At 38.7% G+C, this 18,877-nt stretch overlaps 1 protein-coding gene across 8 annotated transcripts in view; it reads left to right on the top strand.

The window, feature by feature from the left end:
* Positions 1-18,877, top strand: part of ATG7 (autophagy related 7) — a 231,462-nt gene that overhangs the window by 76,565 nt on the left and 136,020 nt on the right. For all 8 annotated transcript variants that reach the window (XR_013448957.1, XM_078074983.1, XM_078074986.1 and 5 more), the window contains one exon: positions 3,770-3,850. Coding sequence is in view for 7 of the 8 variants with exons in the window: in XM_078074983.1 (XP_077931109.1) it covers positions 3,770-3,850 (81 nt within the window). In the remaining variant the exon portion in view is untranslated. The remainder of the gene's footprint in view (positions 1-3,769; positions 3,851-18,877) is intronic.

Raw genomic sequence — 18,877 nt, 5'->3', positions numbered from 1 at the left:
ATTTCTACATGCAAAGGAATGAATTTGGACGCTTATCTCACACCATATACACAAGTTAACTCAAAATGCATCATAGACATAAATGTAACAGCTAAAATGACAAAACTAGAAGAAAACATAATCCTCATGACCTTGGGTTAGACAGTGGTCTCTTACATACGACACCATAAGATAAAGCAACCAAAGAAAAAATAAATAGGATTTCACGAAAATAAAAAGTCTTGTGCTGCAAAGGACACCATCAAGTGCAAAGACGACCCACAGAATAAGAGAAAACATTTGCAAATCTTATCTGAAAAGAAACTTGTATCCACAATATTTTTTTAAAAACTCTTAAAATTAAACAATAAAAAAAATTTTAAATTTGTCTAAGAATTTGCATAGTCATTTCTCCAAAGAAAATGTACAAATGGTCAAGACGCACATGGAGAAATGTTTAACATTTCTCTTAGTCATTAGAGAAATGCAAATCAAACCGCAGTGAGATACCACTTCAGACTCATTAGGATGGCTGTAATCAGAAAGACAATAACAAGTGTTGGCCTTGTAGGCAGGAATGTAATATGGTACAGTCACTTTGGAAAATAATTTGGCAGTTCCTCAGAATGCTAAACATACAGTTACCATGTGACTCATTAATTCCTAAAATAGTGGGAGCTATTGTATATACCCAATTTTGTAAATACCCAAAACGTCCAACTGATGAATGGATAAACAAATCATGATATATCCATATAAGTACAACAAAAAGGAATGAAGTACAGATACAGGATATAATATGGGTGAAAACATGCTAAGTAAAAGAAGCCAGTCTTGTATGATTCCATTTATAGAAATATGCAAAATAGACCAATCAGTAGAAATAGAAAGTAAATCAGTGGTCCCCAGAGCCTGGGGAAAGTGAAGAATGGGGACTAATTGTTTATGGGTTCTGGGTTTCTTTTTGGGGTGATGAAATGTTTTGAAATTAGATATTGGTGATAATTGTATTATTCCATGAATATACTAAAAGCCTCTGAATCGTAGCCTCTGAATCGTATACTTTAAGAAGATGAATTTTATGGTACATGAATTATATTCTACTAACCTGTTGGGTTTTTTTAAATAACTATTCCACAAGGTATTTAATGATAAATATCAAAAAGAAGGATTTCAAAAAAAGAAAAAGAAGGATTTCATGTGATGGAGACAATTATCTCTAAGCTTGATGGTAGGTAGATTAAGGATTTATGAAAGGTGTGTTTGCATTGAGTGGCTTTTAAGGAAGGTGGAGATTTGGCTATGTAGCTGTTTCCAAAAGGAAGGGTTCTGAGTCATTTAAGACATAATCAGAAAGGCAGAATGATCCCAGGTTAATGGGGGGATCTTGAATGCCAGCATAAGGAATTCTCTGCCGTGTTTGTTTCAGCTCTAGAAAGTTGATAAAAAAGTGACACACTGAGGAGCTATGTTTTAGAAAAGTTCGTCAGTGGCAGAGTGTGGCATTATATGGAAAGGAGGGAGCTCACCTGTGGAGATAACCCATTAGGAGTCTGATGCATTGGGTTTGAGAAGAAGGCTTTCCTTTTTAAAATTACCTAAAACTAATTACTTTGCACTCTGGGCCTTCTGATACCAACTTGGTGAATTTGAAAGGCCTCACACACACATGTTATTTTACTTCATTTCCTGGTAAAATGAATCATAGTTTCCTAGTAAAGAGCTGTCTGGGGGTGCTAAACAATAGTGTGTGGCCCATGCGTGGCCAGTCCATTCATTTTGGTTCCGTTTTCTTCTGTTGCTCACCACCTGTGTTTTTGTTTTTATTTTTTTCTTTCCTGGCTTCCTTCCTGCTCCTAACTTGGTCTTCTGTCTCCCTTGCCTTCAGCTTTACTTCCCATCTGTAATCATGAGACAGTTTAGCAGAGAAAATTACCAATATTTCTTTATATAACATAAAGCTTGATATCAGCTGTAGGAGAAAAAAGAATGAAAACTTTTTAGTGAAGCCTATATGGAGGCATTAACATAGGCTATATCAATGAACATTTTAATGGAAAATGTACAAAATATGGTCACATTTTGGAGGGGAGTTTTATATAAAAATATAAATGTATAATATACACATATAAAATATATGCATATATTATATATATATAAATGTAATATAACAGTAACTGAGGTGTGAGAAGGCTCACTTTGAGAATTCTTTTAAGCCTCTAACTTCTTGATCTTATGAGGATCTCAGCATTCCCATTTATGACCTGTTAAAGTCTTTCCTAGAACTTTGATGTCTCCTGATTTGATGTCCTGAATAGCGAACTTAAACCCTGATTGTGCCTCCAGTACTGTATAATGAAATGGTCACCACACTCCTGAGATTTAGGGAACTAAAAGATTGTCACATTTTCAGAGGTTCCCAATGAGGCCATCTAACTAATACCTGCTATCTAATTTATCATTTCTACCAAACGTTCTTTTAATCTTGGATTACATTGAAAAGGGTATTTAAAAGATAGCCATAGCCATGTCTGTCCAGGTTCAATTTTCCAGTATGAACACACAGTTAGACTGTTAGGTGCACTCTGGGCATAAAGATGAAGTTATCCCAATGCAGAAGGAAGCCTTTTTCTTTAAAGAATTTGTCAGGTTTTGTTTGTTTTTATTTTGGGAGAAGTGTTAGTAGGGTAGCTAAAGGCAACAGGGATGTGTGGCTGGGTTCTTTTGCTCTTTTCAGGTGAGACTGTTAATTTGTGTTGAGACCTAATATTGAAGACAAACCTGTGATATCCTGAGAGAAAGGGAGGAAGTGGGAGTAAGGTAGGAGGAGGGGGTTAGACCATGTTTAGAGTCAAGATGCCTACTTTTGAATCTTAGCTCTGTCGCTTTCTGTTTTCCTGGGCCAAGTTGCATCACCTTTCTGAGTTTTATCAACATAAAATGGGGACAGTTGGGAAGATCAAAATAACTCATGAGAGGATTCATTCATGTTGTCTGATTTACTATAAATGCCAAGTCCTATGGAGACTTCACGGAGTTTACCATTCATATTTTTCATAATTTCATAATTTTTTTCAAAATTTCATAATTTTCATAATGTTAATGATCTACACAATAGTTTGACACTTCCCATTTGGCATAAGTATAGTTCTAGAGAGGTATAATGTTGTCAGTAAATTGCTTAAAGTGTTTGAAACCTGGTTATAGCCGATACACTGAAAATGGCAGTCAGTTGTAGTCTAGAAGTTTATGCTCGAGGTGGCGCTGTTTCCCCATAAATTTGGTGATGTTTTGTATTTTATCCCTATCTTCCAAGTTAACCAAATAACTAGATATATATTTAGAACCGTCTCTGCCTGGCACAGTCCCCACGCCTTCTCACCTGTGATGCTCCACCCAATATCCTATCCTACATACACACACTGACCCATATTCACTATAACTTGTATATGACCGTTGAGTCATCATAAACTAGTTGACCGATTGTATTTTTTAAGATATTTATTACAATGATACTTTACAGTGTAGTGATTTCTTTTTGTATTTTGGATTTTTTTAGGTCTCAAATACATGGAAAGGTTGTAGGTTCCTAATTGAATAAAAGACATGATACAGTTCTTCCTCAAACTGATTATAGTACAAGGAAAAATATCCATGCTGCACTTCATTTTTGCTAGTAATCCGTATGAAGACCATCATATTATTTCCCACTTCTTGTCAGAAACTACAAATACATTTCACAGGTATGGGCATTCTGAGCTTGATGTCAATTGTTTTGTTTTGTTTTTAGATCCGGGGATTTCTGTCACGGTTTGATAATGTCCTTCCTGTCAGTCTGGCGTTTGACAAATGTACAGCTTGTTCTTCCAAAGTAAGTCATTCTGCATTTGAGGGACTTGTTTTTTAAAATGAACCTATCACCCTTACCAGTGAGAGGCACTGAACCCAACTGAGGACTTTTTTGAGGGGGAGGAATGGGGTCTAAAAAATTGGAAGGAATTTGTCATTTATGTGTATTCATTCTCACAGGGAAACCAGCCTGAAAAAGTTTTTTTATAGTGTACAAAGAGAGACTGAATTAGATATTGTAGTTCTGTATCAATACTTGCATCACAATAATTTGAATGTGAACTTCACTAGGTTTTGTTCCTCCCCAGAAGTTCCTTGCTCACATGGACCACTATAGAGCAATTTTTAAGTGTTCCTTAGAGGAGGGGGATACCAGGCAGTCCTCATGGTTTGTCTTTTGGAGATCTACATAATGACAAAAAAAGTAAACAGATTAGGGGCCTGGCTAGGGAGCCATAAAAGAACCCCTTCAGCTTTGATCTTTCCAGAGGCTCTAAAAATAGAGCTGGTATGTCTTCCATTGTAATGGGAAACGGCTGATGTATCTCAAAACTACAGTGATGGCATCTCATTTTTTAATAGGCCTAGAGATAGTCTGAGTTATTTGTGCCTGTATACTGTGTGTTTATAGCTGTTTTTTCTTTTGTATGCTTCTAAGCCATTGATGCCCAGTGATTTAACTTGGGCTTTTAAAACTAAAGCTTCTTGGTAAGATTTTCATGTTCAAGTGTTATGCAAAATAGTGTTGGGGTTATTAATCCCAAACTCTGGCCTCTCACTTCTGATTCAGGACTTCTTTGCCATGGAGCCTACATCTGGCAGTATGGAAGGGATTGAATTCTGGGGAAGCTTTTTTTTTTTTTTTTTAAGACTTTACTTGGTCATATCCTATGAGAAGCACAATCCTAACCACTCTAAAAACTTAACTCAGATTTGAGAATGCTGATAAATTTGGTTAATTTTAGGTGCTGAAACATTTAGAGTAATTTTTTTTCTTCAAAAAGTAAACCAAGCTGTTTTATCATTATGCATCCCAAGTGTCAGCATTGAGATTTAAAGCTTACCATTTATCAGTAGTTACCCACGAGCTCATTCTTTTTGTTGTCTCTCTGAGGTATCATATCTGTTCAAGTCAAGGCCTCAAGGGTGTCTACTTCTGTCTTCAGAAATGCAAGTTTTAGGATTATATGCTTTTTAGTGAGCACATTTTTTTTTGAATGGCTGAGCTAATTGGTCTCAAAATAACTTGGCAGTATTAATTTTCATACTGAAATCATTTGGCACAGGTGCCAGTTCTTCTGTGGCTTTATGTAGATCAGGCGTCTCAATGAAATAAAGATAATTGGGTTCTGTAAGTGAAATGCAAACACTCATTCTTTCTTGTTCTCGTTCTAATTAAATTAGCCCTTGAGATACTGTTTATGAAAGAATCACAAGCATACCAGCTAACTGAGGTCCCCTCTATTCTTTGAAAGAGAATCACTTTGCATTTTTCTTTCACACTTATTATAAGCATTAAACTAAATATAGGTATTACTTTTTTGTTAGTGAAGTTAATTCCTCTTGGTGGTCATTCTGAAAGTCCTGCTTTACATAAACATGCTAGACGATTTAATACAAACGGCCTTGGATTTTAACAGCTGTGCTATTCCCATAGCGATCACTTTTCATGTGGTCTGGGTATTAAATTTCTTTTGTGCTGAAAAGGTTGCTTCACTGGTGCACGTATTTCCTTACAGTAGAAACACAGCATTTACTTACTTGGCTAACTTCTTTATTCGCTTAGGAGAATGTCATTCTCTATTATCTGCAAACCCAACATTAATACTTTGAAATGACAAATCCAATTACAGTTTCATCTCTGTGCATGTGAATTTTTCTTAATGCATACTTAGCATAATATTTTTATACTGAGTCATATCATAGTTGTTATTGTTTCAGAAAGATTCTTTGGGGCTAAAAATGACTTTTTAAAAATTCTCCTTTGATATCCATGAAGTAATTTTTTCCTTTGGTAGTTTTTGGTATTTTGCCTCCTCCCTCCCGCCCCCCCAGGACCAAGGTCATACTTGTATCTAATTTAACACAAATACAGAGAGAAAGATGGGGGGAGATAGAATAAGCTCTGCTGAGTAATAATGCTCTGTTCATTACCATATTTATATATATGTATAGACCTCTTATAAGGCCTGAGGTGGGGAAGAATACAGTTCCCTACTGTGTCAGGGAAGGCCGAATCATTACACACAAGTCATTTCTTATCTTGTTTTGTTTTAACTTGGCATGTAACCAGATGAATTGTTCCATCTTACAGAAAAAATACTGAAGAATCTGGAGGGAGTAGGGTAATGAAGAGGTGTTTTCATTCCAATTTCTGTTTATTGTCTTACGAGACTTTCTTAACATGATGGTATCTACCACAGAATTTCAAAAAATCTTATTTGAAGCTATATGAGTTGTTTTTAGTTCTAAAAAGGAATTTAGAGCCAACTGAAGCTTTTGTGGATTGCTAGCAGGGGGAAAAATAGAATTTAAAACCAATATTCTTGGAAGAATTTCTCATAATATATTGAATTAGTTATTATTAGCCTTTCATCTAAATATTTTGGGGGGAAGTTAGGGTATTTTTTTGGTAACTTTATATTTTGATATAATTTTATACTTACAGAGAAGTTGCAAGAATAGTACAGAGAACCTCCTTATACTCTACCCAGATTGACCAATTGTTGGCATTTTGCCCCATTTGTATATGTGTGCACTCCCCTCCCTCCCACCCTGTTTCCTCCTCCCCACCCTTCTCTTTTTCTTTCAACTTTGAGAGTAAGTTGGAGAAATTGTGGTCCTTTCCAACTAAATATTTCAATGTGTATTTCCTAAGAAAAAGGATATTCTCTTACCCAAACACAAGATATTTTCAAATTCAGGCAGTTTAATGTTGCCACAATACTGTTATCTAATCCACAGTCTGTATTTTAAATGTTGTTATTTGTACCAGTAATGTTCTTTATAGGTTTTTTCTCCCAGACCAATTCAGGATCCAGTTCAGGATCAAGCATGCATTTAGTTGTCATATCTCTTTGGCTTCCCTCAATCTGGAAAAGTTCCTTATCCTTTCTTTGTCTTTCTTAACCTAAATATGTTGATATTTTGCTATTTATTTTGTAGCATTTCCCTCAACTTGATTTTGTCTAATGTTTATGATTAGAGTCATGTTATGAAACTTTGGCAGAACTACCAAAGATGTGATGATGTATCTTCATGTTAGGAGGCACATGATGTATTTTATCCCCTTTGGTGATGTTAATTTCCCCCTTTCTATATTTGTAATTACCTTCCCCAACCGTGAGAACCTGACTCTTACTATCCTGCATGTATTTACTCACTTGCTCAAGTCTAGAATATACAGAAAGTAGTTTCAAAATTGCTAGCTCATACCACTGCAGAAAATCAACCTACTAATTAGAGTTCGATTTTTGTGCATGGTTCTTTTTTTCTAGGTAAAATTTATATACAGTGGAAGGCATGAATCTTAAGAGATAACAATTCTGTGGGTTTTGACAAATGTATACATGCGTGTAACCCACATTTCAGTCAAGATCTAGAATGTTTCCATCAACCCAGGAAGTCCCCTTGTCTTGCCCTTACCAGACCATCTCGAGGAAGGAGGACAATATGTTGAATATTGTGACCATTTTCTTTGCTATAAGGGCAAGGTAGGCACCTTCTGGTATTTTATGCAACAATAGCCTAATTTCTCGGTCCCAGAAGTTGACTAGAAACTTTTCTCAAATCTGTAGTCGGGAGCAGGGCTGTGCCTGAGGCGACTGCATGTGGATATTCTTGTTGCACAATCTGTCACCCACAACCTTTGTGATACTGCAGGAATAGCCTTGCATGAAGAAGCAGGCCCAGTCTTGGTTTTCATACCATCTGGGACCTGCCCACTGCACAGATGTAGCAAGCTGTGCCCAGAAACCTGATCTGGGGATTTTAATTAGCAATTAGCAACCCTAATAATACACTTTGGTGTTTACCATGCCATGGGCTCTTCTGTTGATGGGTTATGATTAAACTTCCCACAGTGACTGGCTATTAGCTTTTTGTGTGTATGTGTACGTGTGCCTTGAGTGATAGAGAGGGTATGGGAATAATACACTTTGGCTGGTATCCTCATGTAGTAAATTATATGGTTTTTTGTGTTGTTGTTTTTTTTTTGCCAACCTGTCCATTTATTTTTTGATATTATGTAATCCTAACGTTTTTCTATCCTATTTCTTTGTTACTTAAGAAGTATGAAATAACAGTACTCACTTTAGCTATTTAAACTTTTAGAAAAACCTCTGTCCCAAAGCAATCTGTTGCCTCAGGTTCTACAATTGCACCCTTTTGAGGATAGAAAGGCGAGTCCTAGATATGTAAAAAGAGGTTAAAATCTTGCTGTATGGCTGTTAGCAGGTATTCATTTATTCAACTGCCATTTGAGTTCCTGCTGGGTGCTAGAGATACAAAGATGATTAAAAAGAATGCTATTTAGAGGATGCGACAGACCTGTAAAGAAGCAATGATCTCCCTTATATAGTGATATGCTGTGCAGTCAAGGTGCATCATCTGGTTGTGGTGTCCTAGTTCCCATTAGTTTTTCAAATAGGAGAGACCAGGGGTGGCATTGCAGAAGGGGACTTCTGAGTTGATATTAAAGCGTGAGTAGGAATTTCTAGAAACACACGGGAGATAGAATAAGAGGGGAAGTCATTGTAGATGGGGAATTGCATGAACAATAGCCAGAAGAAAGAAAACATGGTACATTTATGCAATTGTTCAGGATAGCAGTTGTGACAGAGCATCAGACATCCAATTCCCTATGAACTATCCTCTCTGTTAGGTGCCATTTCAATTTCGGCTATTCTTGAGTTGGAATCTAGTGTACTTTGTCTAACATTTGAGGCTGCCGTTTTGAATTTTACAATTCCATATAAAATTGTTTCTCACCGGGGCGCCTGGATGGCTCAGTCTGTTAAGCGGCTGCCTTCAGCTCTGGTCATGATCCTGGGGTCCTGGGATCGAGCCCCGCGTCCAGCTCCCTGCTCAGCGGAGAGCCTGCTTCTCCTTCTCCCTCTGCCTACTTGTGCTATCTCTCTGTCAAATAAATAAATAAAATCTTTAAAAAAAAATTGTTTCGGGCGCCTGGGTGGCTCAGTTGGTTAAGCAACTGCCTTCGGCTCAGGTCATGATCCTGGAGTCCCGGGATCGAGTCCCGCATCGGGCTCCCTGCTCGGCAGGGAGTCTGCTTCTCCCTCTGACCCTCCTCCCTCTCATGCTCTCTGTCTCTCATTCTCTCTCTCTCAAATAAATAAATAAAATCTTTAAAAAAAAATAAAAAATAAAAATAAAAAAAAAATTGTTTCTCACCTAGCACCAAGCTTAGGGGGTTTCCTAGCCTAAGGAATCCAGCAGCTGCAACAGTGTGGTGTGCAGGCCAGGAAGTCGTTCAGGGGATTTCCAGGGTCCTGGCTCCGAGTCCCTTGCTGGCTGCCCAAGTGACCAGAAGCAAGGTGTTCCCTGCTCTGTCCGCCTCCGTTTCTTCTTTTGTTAAATGAGTCAGTTGGATGAGATAAGCTCTGGCTCTCTATTGACTCTCAAAGTTATTAGCTCTTATATTTTCTTAATCTTATTCTTTTTTTTCCACAGCAATCTATTTTAATTCTAGAAAAATCAGAAAATATATTTAAGGTTAAAGAAGATAATCAACAGTATTCTAGCCACTCAGACCACAGTTAGCCATTGACCTCTACCCTTCTTGACTTAAGAAAAAAAAATTTCTGTGTAAGGAGGTATGTGTAGATAATTTTTCTCTCTGAACATTCCTATTTTATGTTTGAAATTAGCTTTAGAGAGAGGGATTTATGGTGCTGCACCAAGGACAATCCCTGTTTCTCTGATTTGATAGGGCTTTAAATCTCAATCATTTTTAAGGACTGGCCAGAGCCCAATCGGAAGAGCTCTCCAAAGTTTGTGCCAGGAATTTTTGCATACAGCTTCTCAGTGGCAAATATTACTCAAAACTGGGCTGCAGCCAGGTTTTCCTTCTCCTTTCCAAAAGGGACATAAATCTCTGATTTGGAAAATGATGAGTAACCCCCAGGTTCCCTTTTCCTATCCCATTTACCCAGTGAGGCCTCAAGTCTTCTGTTGTAATGTGTGATGGATTCCATATGCATGGTTGTGTGGTGTAAACTGTATCCCACATCTTGTGCTTAGCAACTAGTGTTTCCCCAATCTCCAGAGTTGCTTGGTTCCCTAAAGGAGACAGAATATCCAGCCAGAGCCAGTGTGGAGTATGTAGCTGCAAGCTCTAACCTTGGAGCTCTTGGCTCTTCACCTCCTTGAAAAACCTTGGACATTTCTCCCTTTGCTTCAATTTCCTCATCCATAGAGTGGGGAAAATATTTTCTGTTTCCCAGGGAAATTGCAATGGCTGACGTGTATCCAGTTCCCTGTGACCAAGTACCAAGGCCTTTGCCCACTCCTGGGACTGATGTTGACATCAGAAATAAGAAAACAAAGACCCCTGTGATTGAAATAGGTCACCCGGGGTGTGTGGAACCCTTTCTGGGCTAACTGTACAAGCAGGTACAATGAGAGACCTGACTGAAGGTCAAGACTGCCCTGGTTTTGAGAAGCTGCGGAAACCTTCCATCATGACTCATGACAAATACTTCCAAAACCTTCCCCGTTGATTCCGGAGAAGTGCGCCTTCTGACCAATGGTCTTCTGAGACCACCTAATTGGTAGCTAAGTTTGTACTGCTTGCTCTTCTTCCTGTCACGTGCGGTCACAAAGACATGCCTAGTTTGCTTGAACACATGTTTTTCTTACAGGATCCTTTGACCATCCAGACCAGAAAGTTTAGAATGTAATCTTACATGGTTCCACTGGCTGCCTGGCCTAAGTATAATCTTCAGGTTGTTGAAAATCTGGGTTCCTTTTAGTTTGGAATTAATCTCATTCACTTTTAGCCTCTCATCCCCTCCCCCACCCCAAGCCTAACCCTTGACAGAGCGGTTCTTAAAATTTTTGAGTCCTGGACCTTGTTCAGACTGACCAAAGTAGCAGACCCTGCTTCCCTGAAAAAACGCAAAGCCACACACAGTTTTGCAGACAGTTTCAGTGGCTTCATGAGGACCTGTGGATCCTAGGAAAGCACCCTTGTTCTATGAGTTTTACTTTGGTACCATTCGAATCCAAGCTGTTCTGGATGAGACACTGGGGAATGAGTGTTGTAACCAGCCCCACCATGACCTCTTACATGGCTTTGGAAAGTTGCCATCTCTCTCTGGAGACTCATTTTCCTTAGCTGTAGTAAAAAAAGATTCAGGAGCTCATCTACCATTGGGTTTTGTTTTATGACTCTGAGATTGTAGAGTCTCTTGATCCGCTATTCCATTTCTTTAGGCCCAGCTACATTTAGAATGGGGAAGATACTGACCCTGCTCAGAGTTCTAAGAGTTCATTGTCGCTATTCTAGTGGTACATTGATTTGACTCCTGATGGACAAAGAGCCCCAATTATCATCTGCTCATGTTCCTTCTTTCCTTTTTATTTACATAAAAATATATTTACATTTTATATTATTTTTATATTCATAAAATATTTTATGTTCTTCGCTTCTCCCTCCACCCTTAACAGCTTTGGAAAGGAGGGAGGGAGGATCATGGTAGTAACTGCTGGGTTTTTTTGTTTGTTTGTTTTGTTTTTTCTTTTCTTTTTTAAAATTTTATTTATTTATTTATTTTTAGATTTTTATTTATTTGACAGAGAGAAAGACAGCCAGAGAGGGAAAACAAGCAGGGGGGAGTGGGCAGAAGGAGAAGCAGGCTTCCCGCGGAGCAGGGAGCCCGATGCGGGGCTCGATACCCGGACCCCGGGATCATGACCTGAGCCGAAGGCAGAGGCTTAACGACTGAGCAACCCAGGTGCCCCAGTGCTGGGTTTTTTTAAATAAGGGAGCCATCAGTTTGAATTGAGAGATCTCTTATCGATGTACATGCTTGTACATACGCAGTTTGTATACAACGTATAACTATTTATACTGAAAACACCCAGATAAATATTTACATGAATTTATTCTGATGACTGTTGTCCTAGCAGTTCACTTGAACAAACATTAAAACTCCTAATTCATGATACATTTTTGAATGATACAGAGGTGAATAAGAGCCTCTGAAGTTTCTGATGATATCCTTCTAGACAAAATAGTAAAATTATATTACATGATTAAATAACTTGTTATACCAGAATTATATAAACATCCTTACTAATTATGCCTTGGAAGGCATAATTAGTTTTTAGTAAATGGTAGGAACTGATTAAATGTTTTGAATGGCAGGAAAAATTCATGTTTTAATAGATGAATAAATGAACAGCAAAACAGGATAAGAAAAAAATAAGATAGTCTATACTGTCCAGGAACTCACAATCTGGTAGGGAGCTAAGACTCAGTAGCAGAATGCCCTTTGCCTGTTAGTGCAGAGGTGTGATTTATCATTATGCCATAAGTGGTAGCTGTTACTGAATGTTATATTTCAGGGTTCTGAATATTTATCCACCTGATCTTCTTTTTAGCTTTTACTATCTCCTTTGCTTTAGTTGATGCTTTCGATGATTTGTTATTATGTTGGAGGATCATTTCCAGAGTATATTAAAACAAGGAGCCCTTGGGATTCATCATAGATGACCTAACATTTTATTAAAGGACACAGTTTTGGCAATGAATTCTTTGAAGAGTTTTGCTTGCTCTTATGCAGGATTTTTAAGAGTCTCCATTTTATTTTTTCTAAAAGGCCTTCCAGTATCCTGTCCAGGTATTTCTAAAAGAACTTATCTCTGCAGCCTTTTTTGCCATAGAAGTTATGAATGAACTGTTTGAGAACATCCTATTCCTAAATTTACTGTCCTTATAACTTGCTTATGTAATGTTTTATGTGATGACAGTGATAAATTCTAGAGTGTCTAGCTTTCCTTGGTTTTTTTTTTTTTAACTTTTTAAAAATTTTAAGTAAACTCTACGCCACACATAGGGCTTGAACTCATGACCCTGAGATCAAGAGTCACATGTTCTACGCACTGAGCCAGCCAGACATCACTGGTCTTCCCTAGTTTTAAGTAATTCTTTCATCATAGAAACTAAAGATTTTTTTCTTCACAAGGAAGAAAAGGCTACATATTTCTCTTTTCTAGAATACCTAGTGGGTGATTAAAGCATACACCAAAGTTCGACATCTTGAATTTATAGCCATCAGACTAAAATTGGAAAATACCTTCCCTGTGATCCTGAAAAGGTTGCAGGTGTGCCAAATGTAAACAGTCAATGGGAGAACAGACATAGCAAGTTTTTGCAAATAAGAAGAACCATGTAGAAACTACATGAATGCGTATCCAGTAGGGTCTTGAGGAATGGCAGTATCTCTGGGATAACTGCCCCACTTCCCACGAGGACTGTGTTGAAGGGTATGTTGCATAGTCCCAAGGCCTGTAGTCAGAGATTACCCGTCCTCATGACTGTAGACAGCCTTGGTGTCTTTGTAGTTGACTCTGGATTCACTGGGGCATTTGGATACTCTGAAGAACTTTGTCAGCACTCCAACTTGGGATAGAAATCCATGTGAAAGCATATTTTTGTGTTCTTTGTAAAGGCAGGAAAAGAGTTTGGGTTTCTCTCAGTTCTTAGTTGTGCTTGACATTTCCCTATCATGTTGGCTCTTTCATGAAGGACCCTGAAGGGGGAGATGGTAACAAAAGTGGCAACTGAGGCAAGTTACTCATTGTTGCATTAATACCTCTCACATATCCCAAATGTGGAACATGAGCTCAGCTTCACTCTTTATGGGCCCATATCTAGATTTCCTGTGAGTTCAATTTGACCTGACAGACTTGACTTCAGTCATAATGCAAGCAGATTTTTAAAAATAAACAATTACAAACTGACTTACTAGTAGAGTAACGTGTTAGAGAGAAAACAAAAAAACACGCGTCACTTGGCTCTACTGGAGGAGTAAGAGTTTTATTTCCTAACATCTGCTGTTCTTTGCCTAATCATTCAGCTGCTTATTTTTGAGACTATTCCAATAGGCCCTTGATACCTGAGAAATAAGACCTGCGACACCCTAACACACTGTGCAAAAGGACTGCAAGTCCCAAGAACTGGCCCTTTCACAGTGTCCCTGGGGGAGGCAATGCGCTTGTTTCAGTTCTGCTGTGCTCACTCAAAATAGTTGACAAGTTCTTCTTGGGAAATTGCTTCAGATCTCACAATATTTTCCTCTTAGTAGCCTCAGCAGTGGTGAGTTCTTGACCTTTGAAGGGTGGGTTTGATTTTTTGGAAAGGCTAGAAGTAATTTGAAGCTGCGTGTTGTGAATCAAGGGAACAAGCAGTTTGCAAGAAAAACTTCAAGAATTTGGGGCGCCTAGGTGGCTTAGTCATTAACTGTCTGCCTTCGGCTCAGGTCATGATCCCAGGGTCCTGGGATCGAGCCCCGCATCAGGCTCCCTGCTCAGCGGGGAGCCTGCTTCTCCCTCTCCCACTCCCCCTGCTTGTGTTCCCTCTCTCGCTGTGTCTCTCTCTCTATTAAATAAATAAATAAAAATCTTTAAAAAAAAAAAACTTCAAGAATTAAAAAACTGCAAGAGCTTCAGTTTCTGGGTCTGAATAAGTGAAAGCACCAGTGCAAGGAACTTGGAGTACGCTAACTTTGTGACTACGAGCTGGCTGAGTGATAACAGGACATTTTAATATGGTTTGTGCCATAGAAATGGGCACTGGCTTTAGAGACGAACGCTGCCCACTCTGTGACCAAAGAAAAGTATCTCAAACTTTCTGTGCTTCACTTGAGCGGAAAACAGTTAAGATAATCTTTTTAGTGGCAATGAAGATTAAATGAGAGCTTGTATGCCAAGTGTCCTATGGTTGGTACTGTAAATGTTTTTTTGTGTGTATGGTTTTTTATCTGAGAGAGAGAGAGCGAGAGCATGAGCACATACAGGGGGAGAGGGAGAGGGAGGGAGAGAATCTCAAGCAGACTCCCCACTGAGCGAGGAGCCCAATGCAGGGCTATATCTCACGACCCTGAGATATGACCTGAGCCAAAATCAAGAGTCGGACACTTAACTGACTGAGCCACCCAGGTGCCCTGGTACTGTAAATGTTTTTAATTGCTCCTTCTTACAGAAATCAGATACCATTCCTGTTTCCTTTCATAAATAGGCTCACTTCATAATTTACAGCCATAAAATCTTTCTATTCTTAGAGGCTGAAAAGGGAGGGAAACAAAAAAAGATGAGCAATTCTTTTAAAAGGGCATGGCCTCAAGAGGTGAGCAAATATTAATGTGCAAGTTATTAGATTCATTGTCTTTTTCTTTCCTTTTCGCTTTTCTTTTCATGTAGGCATTTAATCTAGGGGTTTCATTATTAACCAGAATGAAGCTGGGGTTTAATATTCCTGGGAATATGTACTAGGGAAGGAGGTGAATCCTCTTATTTGCTGAAGTTTCTGTGCAGGTATCTGTGACTAGTGTCAGGCCCACAACTCTGGATGAGCTGGCATGAAACTTCTTGGCTATGTTGCCTCTCAATTCTGAATTCCTCTGTGCCCCTAATTAGAGAGCAGGGGCATAAGAGACTCAGGATGGTGGTTCTATGACAGCACCAGGCCTGCTACTGTCGTACTGTTGTTCTTGCCCTTGTCCCACACTGCTCCTCAGAAGCCTTTCTCCAGCCCCAAGCATCTTGCCTTTCCTTATTGTGGCTATATTTGGTTGGAGGCCAAGGCAACACGAACAGGGAGGACCACCTGGTTTGGCTTCATCTTGCCAGATGCTGCAGTGTTTCTTTCTTTGGCACCATTTTATGGATGTCTTCTCAGTGTCCTTTTCAAGCTTCCCATGAAGTGTCTAACAAGAGGGCTACCCCATCTATCAGGCCAAGAGCTCCTTAGGTTCAGAGAAATGACACAGAGGTCCAGGATTTCCAACCCTCTCAGTTCACTTACCTACCATATTAAGCATCTTTCAGACAATGATGTGGCAAGAATAACACTCATAGAATTCCAATGTACTGTCCTTGGGGGGTGGGGAGATTCCATTTAAAATTTTTAGCAATTTTGAGGACTGATTGGTTAAGCTCCTTGGTGAACCAACTGGTTATCCTTGGGAGACTTGTCCTTTTAAAGGAGAATCCTGACCCAGAAGAATGTATTTCCAACTGTGACATCAGGAAAATTGTGTGCGCTAGAACAACTTCTAGGTGCCCTCCAGCACAGATTTTGGGGGGTGGGGATGAGAGTTTCAAAGTTTTTCTTCAAGAAATTGTTTATGACAAACATAGTTCACTTGGCTGTTTTGGTTAATTTGCAGCTTAAATATTTTTAAAAACATTTGGAAGGTAGGGACATGCAGCTGCTAAGAATCTAAGACAGTGTTGTTTGGAAAATGCAAATGCTTCTGTTTTGCATTTACTTAAGGAAGTAGGATAGTTGCCTCCCATCTCTCTATTCCTTTGAATACAGATATTGTTTAAATGACATCATTTTGAATAAAATACACAGTCCAGGTGGTTTTGGGACAATCAGTGGGAAAAAGTTATTTTAAAAAAAAACAACAAAACTTGGGTATCATTGCATTCCAAGGGCCAAGAGACAGAATAATGGTATTTTTGGCAGGCTTCCAGGCCCAGCAAAACCCACACCCCAAGGCTGTCTCTGTAGCTTCCTGTGGTTTTCCCGCTGAAGAGAAACAGCCTTTCTCTTGGATGGTCCAGGATGGCAAGTCTGTACATTAGCTTGATCAGCATGATGTTCCTGCTTTGAGGTTATTTCCCAACAGGATCCATTTGGGAAATTTGATGTGCCACAATTTTTGCAAACTAAACTGTGTTTTAATCTTTTTGGTAGAAATGGGTAGCTTCCAATGGTTACAGGTTATTTTGCTACCATGTGGTTTCTAACAAGGTCAAGTCTCAGACCAAATTTTGCCACACGTGTGAACATTTATTAGCAAGCAGACACAAAAGTTGGTCATTCATCCATTTCTTACAGACTGAGAAAAACCCAACCTCATCCTTTTCATATGTATCTCACATCAGATATTCAGTAGAGACAGATACAAACATATTCTCCTTAAAGGATATATCTAACCTTTCAGTTGTATCAAGTGATCAAATCTTCTGTTAACTGTCCAGACCCAGGACCAGAAGCTTAGGACCAGAGTGCCACTGCGAAGAGTGGTAGGCTGCTTGGTTTACCAGACTCTTATAATCCTCATGTATATAAAGGTTATATTTCCAAACAGCCCATATATCTTGAGCACTATTTTTTTCATCAGAAAAATTATTCCTCCACCCCCTCCTTTATACTCATTAGGAAAACCTTCTAGTGTAGATTTAGGTAGCTATAATTAGTACACTCTGATTTGGGAGGTTGACTCTCTTCTACTTAGTCTTTCAAATGTGAACCAACCACACCTGGATGATGCATTCCTCATTAGGGTGCCTCAGATACTAAGTAGCTACCCCTGTCTGTGCACACACTATGTATGCTGAAGTATTTAAAATAAATTATAGATAACAATAAGTATCTCTTTATTTGCACCTAGAACATTGTGTCTTGCATAATGTTGCCAGCCATTAATGAGTGACCTGAAATGTCAGTTGACACTGGCCTGCTATGATGAATTAACCAGAGCCATGGATGAATGATTCACCTGTGGGGCAGAGAAAGAGATTTAGTTGTAGGCTTTTTCAAGCTCTTTTGCATTCCTCCATCTAATCTTCTGATACGCATGGAAGTATCTCTCACCCAGTTTTGCAGAGAAATCTTTGTCCAGAGTCATAGAGGAATAAATTATAGGAACTGTAACTTGAACCTTTGTTCTTTATAGTTCCTCTATAAGGGTAGGTTGCTACCAGGAAGAGCTATCACGATTCTTCAAGGAATACCATAGTGCTTTCACTTTGGGGCAGGTGTGGGCAAGGTAAGGCCGTGTGCTAAGGATATAATACATAAAAGAATGTTGGGAGATTAGTAGTTTAACTCATGGTAAGCCATATAATTCAAACCAGCTCTCTTACTGAAGTCACCTAAAGAAACTAGATAAATCATTTTTTCAATCTTCTTAAACATCAAAGAACTAATAAATTGTGAAGAATTAAGTTGAGACTTGGGAGAGAATGTGACAGAGCAGAGTGAGCCTAACATTGGGGCCTCTTTTATCTTATGGGCATTTGCTGATCAAGAAAAGGAAGTTGAGAGCCTGAGCTCAACTTTGGTATCCTTTCAATGTTAAAAACTTTAGTCTGGGTCTTATCAAGCTCAGAAAGCCTGGTAAACCATTCCCCACTTTGAGTTGGGACTCCCTGAAGAGATGCACTGAAGATTAATGGTAACTGGAAGTAAACCAACTCTCACATTGGCTGCAGCTCAGTTTCACATTATCTGAGTGGCCCACAAACTTTAAGGTTGACTGGGATAAAGATGACTGCATGTAGCTAATGCCCATACGGTGCCAGGTAAAAGCAATGGAATCTTCTTAGAGGAGAATATCATGATCCCAGTCCTCAAATTACTTCAACAAATAATTTTTCAATTACAGTATCCAGCCTAATCAGAGGTAACCAAGCACACAAAGAAAGAAGACACCAAACAAGAACTAACAGAAGCAACAGACAACAGAAATAGACTCACAGAGATTCTAGATACTAGAATTACCAGAAGCAGACTATACAATACTATTACAGGATTAAAAGAAATACAAGCCAAACTTTAGTTTCAGCAGGTACTGAGAACTTTAAAATGTGGCTTTGTACATTAAAAAAAAAATCAAATTCTACAGCTAAAATACAAAAACAAAGTGAACAGTTTATAGGCTGTCAGACACAGCAAAGAGCAAATCAGTGACCATGCACACACTCTCTCTCTCTCTCTCAAATACAATCTTTTAAAAAAGAAGATATAGTGGAATTAAATATTTTAAATGAATGATAAATATTTCATGTAAAA

The sequence above is a fragment of the Halichoerus grypus genome, chromosome 1 (assembly GCF_964656455.1).
Source record: "Halichoerus grypus chromosome 1, mHalGry1.hap1.1, whole genome shotgun sequence".
Taxonomy (NCBI): Eukaryota; Metazoa; Chordata; class Mammalia; order Carnivora; family Phocidae; genus Halichoerus; species Halichoerus grypus.
The sequence above is the reverse complement of the archived record's forward strand: the minus strand, read 5'-3'. Positions and strand labels throughout refer to the sequence as shown.